This window comes from Miscanthus floridulus, chromosome 8 (assembly GCF_019320115.1).
Source record: "Miscanthus floridulus cultivar M001 chromosome 8, ASM1932011v1, whole genome shotgun sequence".
NCBI classification, from domain to species: domain Eukaryota; kingdom Viridiplantae; phylum Streptophyta; class Magnoliopsida; order Poales; family Poaceae; genus Miscanthus; species Miscanthus floridulus.
In genome coordinates this window covers 96385492-96389090 of record NC_089587.1, presented here as the reverse complement: position 1 = coordinate 96389090, position 3599 = coordinate 96385492, and the positions used below count along the sequence as shown (strand labels likewise).

Genomic DNA, 3599 nt, shown 5'->3' with positions numbered 1-3599 from the left:
CTACATCAACAGTATATGGGCCTGTAAATCACAGCGATCGTTACATTTACAAGCACACGCAGCAACTAGAGCCGGCCGCGGCCCGTCTTCTGATGGGCCTTACACGTACAGCCCACCGTACACTCGGGATGGGCCCTACGGCCCCTCTTCGACAGTTCGACGAGATACCCCCCACATCCCTCTTTCAATGCTCTCATCACTCCCGCACGGCCCGACCGCCCAACCGCCTGCCTGTGCGGCGGGGCCCGCCTCTGGCCTCGTGGACCCCGCCGCCCGTCGATACTCCCGATGCCCGCGGCCGCATCGCCACCCCGCCGTGTATAAAGCGCTCGCTCCGGCCAGGCCACTCTGCTCCAACTCCAACCTACCCAGCAGCGGCCAGCCACCTCCCCGTCGCTCTCACGCTCTTCGTGCCCGCCGCCTCCCCTCTTCGTGCCCGTCTGACGAACATGGCCTCCATCGCTGGATCTTCCGCCCTCTCCTTCGCCAGGCCCGTCAAGGTAATTATGCTCAGATCCGAGGCCGCCAGCGCCACCTGCTGCTGTTCGTTGTCCGCCCGTCGGTCTCTCAGCCTCTAGATCCTGCCTGCCTATCGCGTCCCGCGCAGGGTTTGGGGGGTTTAGTAAGGTTTCCTGCCTCTGATGCGTGCGCGTGATCTAGAGAGACCTTCGTCCCTCGGCGTGATTTGCACTCGTGGTGAACTGAAGAACTGGTGACTCACCACTGCGAGAGCATGTGTTGGATTAACGGCTGGGTGAAGCCTTTTTTTTTCGTTTTAGGGGGAAAGCTGACCTTTATGGGTGTCCATGGCTTCACTGAGCCGTTTCTAAAGGGGATTTGTGCAGATCTGCTCATGCAAAGTTGATGATCTTTCACAAATGGGTTCCGTGATGGGATCACTAAGAATTTTCTTTGCACGTACACGATGAATTTTTCATTTATTTATGTAACCATACTTTGGTCTTACAGGCTTAGGTCATGGACAGAATGGTTGATGCGTGTTCAATTGATATACTGCACATAATAGTACATCTTTGATTTTCACTCAATAATATTTCTAATAGAATTATTTATTCCTGATGGGTTTTCAATTGAAGGGGATAGAGTTGCAATCGTAGTTCTATGTTTCATAGCCTTGATTTTGGTCACACGACAGGTCAAATATTTTGATCCTTCTTCATGCTCCTTAATTAACTGTACTCCCTTGAATTGCAGGCAATCAGCACAAATTCTCTAGCTTTCTCCCCAGTGAGGAAGGGTAACACATTCCTCCACTTGCAACCAGTGCCTATGAGATCTGTTTCCTGCGCTGTGAGTTTCATACTTGACCTTTCAATACACAAGTACATTGGGCTACGTTTTTTATCCTAACAAAGCTAGTGATTTTTCTGAGTTATTGCTTGTGTGCATTATTATGACAAAGCTATTGATTTCCCAATCTACCGTGTCTGTGGATCTCAACTGAACTACTAGTAATCTATACTAATGGTCAGGAATCACCAAAGTTCCATATTGTTAGAAGGGCTCTGTTTTCTTTCCTTACCTTTTGTAGTTTTGTTCTGGAAATCAAGGAAAAATTGTAGTGCTCTTGATCTAGCAAGATACCAATACTTCCAGTGACACCTTTTTAAATATATATTCTCTTATACTGCAAACGTAATGACATTTCAAAATATGGATTGTGACAGGCCAAGAAGGATACAGTGGACAAGGTTTGTGAAATTGTGAAGAAGCAGCTTGCTCTTCCTGACCACACTGAAGTTTGTGGTGAATCCAAATTCTCTGAACTTGGTGCGGATTCACTGGACACGGTAAATCACAATATTTCTTGCTGATGCCATCTATATAGTCACTTTTTAAATGATTTTGTGATGGAAATGTATGGTTGTTAAATCTGTCAATAAACTTAGCCTAATGCAACTACATTGTCCCATTTTTTCTTTTTCCTGAATAATTAGATAGACTGCAAACTGTATGTAACCTATGACCTATCCACTTCGTACTTAGGAGTTAGGAACTTTGATATAACCACTGTACTCCATACTTACTCCTTCAGGACATTGTCAGTCAGTCTGTAATTTGTATTCCCTATAAGGACCAAAGAATCTCTTCGAAAGAATGTTATGGCTAGTATCACAGATAATGCTTTCTCCCTCCCTCCCTCCTCCCTGGATGAATCAACTTTGTCATAACTCAAATCTTTCTTAAGTTTGACCAATTTTATACAAAAAGGTACTAACATCTCTGACAACAAAAAAAAAACATGAAAATATATTTCGTGTATCTAACTATACTAATTTTGTGGCATAAATACCAGACTTTTTTCTATCAAATTCAGCCAAACTTCTGTTGCTATGCCCGTGTGGTAATAATACGAGATTTTTCTATCAAATAGACTTAGGACATCTCTAGAAATGGATTTATTCAGGCCGGAGGGAGGTGATCTAATTTGATAGACGAATGCTTGCTCTTTTGGATATTTTTTTCCTCAAGATTTTACTTAAGGTCCTTCCAAATTTGTCACAGGTTGAGATTGTGATGGGCCTTGAGGAGCACTTCGATATCAGCGTGGAGGAGTCCAGCGCGCAGACGATCGCAACCGTTGAAGACGCCGCTGACCTCATCGACAAGCTTGTTGCTGGGAAGGCATAGATCTGTATCTCCTCTATCATTGGCCTACCACTCTATGTCTCTCCCTTGATCTAGGTTTCTATGGTCTGAAGACTGATTTTCGCTGCACTTCTGTTGCTATGCCCGTGTGGTAATAATACGAGATGTTTTATTAAGCGGTTGAACATTACGGTGGTGTAATCTGTTACTGCTAAGGTGCATTGTTGTATGAATTGTTTCTCCCCCAGAAGAAGAATCAAACCATCCGGGATTCTAGGATCATACTACAATTATTACTTGAAATGATGAGCAACGCCGAACCTTTTTATACAGGTCGACTACATGTATTTTTAGATGGAAACACAGTTCCATTAATCAACAAGCTCCGGCCAAAATCATTGGTCACATACTTACACGAGGAACAACAAAGTCGGGGGCAATACAGTCCGAAAGAGAGTTGCAACTTCTGGGACATTTATACAGAGAACAAAACTTGCAAAATCGGAAGCCATTCTACTCTTAATCTCCCTAAACAATGGCCCCAATTTAGCTCTGTTATGGAGGAAAACAATGTGAGCGCCGAGCATCAGATTCTGTGCATCAGTTTCTCAGTCATCGCCCAGATTCTATGCATCAGTTAATTATCACCCGTTACATACCCAGGGTCCAGGAAGGTTGTCAGTTCGAGTCCTTTCAGCAGAGCCAAGCCTTGAGCATGAAGGGCATTGGATAACTTGTTCAGCGCCCCCAGTTTGTGCCGCAAAAAAAAAATTCATTCCACCTGTCATGCTAGATTGGAAAAAGGCTTTGTTTGTACACACCCTCTAGTGGTGGCTTCCTTTTGTGTTTCTGATGAAATGTACTACTTCTGTCAAAAAAAAAAACAAGAAAGATGCAATTTTATGACTTCAATAGGTATACTGTGAAAATAGATATTTCATAATTTATCGAACTTCCTTCGTAAAAGTCAAACAAACCGCGATATTTCT

At 43.9% G+C, this 3599-nt stretch overlaps 1 protein-coding gene across 1 annotated transcript; it reads left to right on the top strand.

Annotated features, from left to right (window-relative positions):
- The first annotated feature begins 336 nt into the window (after nt 1-336).
- On the top strand, nt 337-2913 carry LOC136477038 (acyl carrier protein 3, chloroplastic-like). The gene is made up of 4 exons (XM_066475048.1): nt 337-500; nt 1216-1311; nt 1689-1811; nt 2527-2913. Exons 1-4 carry the CDS (start codon nt 450-452, stop codon nt 2650-2652), a joined length of 396 nt encoding a protein of 131 aa, XP_066331145.1. The 5' UTR covers nt 337-449; the 3' UTR covers nt 2653-2913.
- Nucleotides 2914-3599: the final 686 nt, after the last annotated feature.

Bases quoted from the DNA above. Each gene is read 5' to 3' on its own strand.
- LOC136477038 (XM_066475048.1), top strand. From the start codon at position 450: ATGGCCTCCATCGCTGGATCTTCCGCCCTCTCCTTCGCCAGGCCCGTC. The intron at 1,312-1,688 runs GTGAGTTTCATA...GGATTGTGACAG, and splicing joins TGAGATCTGTTTCCTGCGCT to GCCAAGAAGGATACAGTGGA. The intron at 1,812-2,526 runs GTAAATCACAAT...AATTTGTCACAG, and splicing joins GTGCGGATTCACTGGACACG to GTTGAGATTGTGATGGGCCT.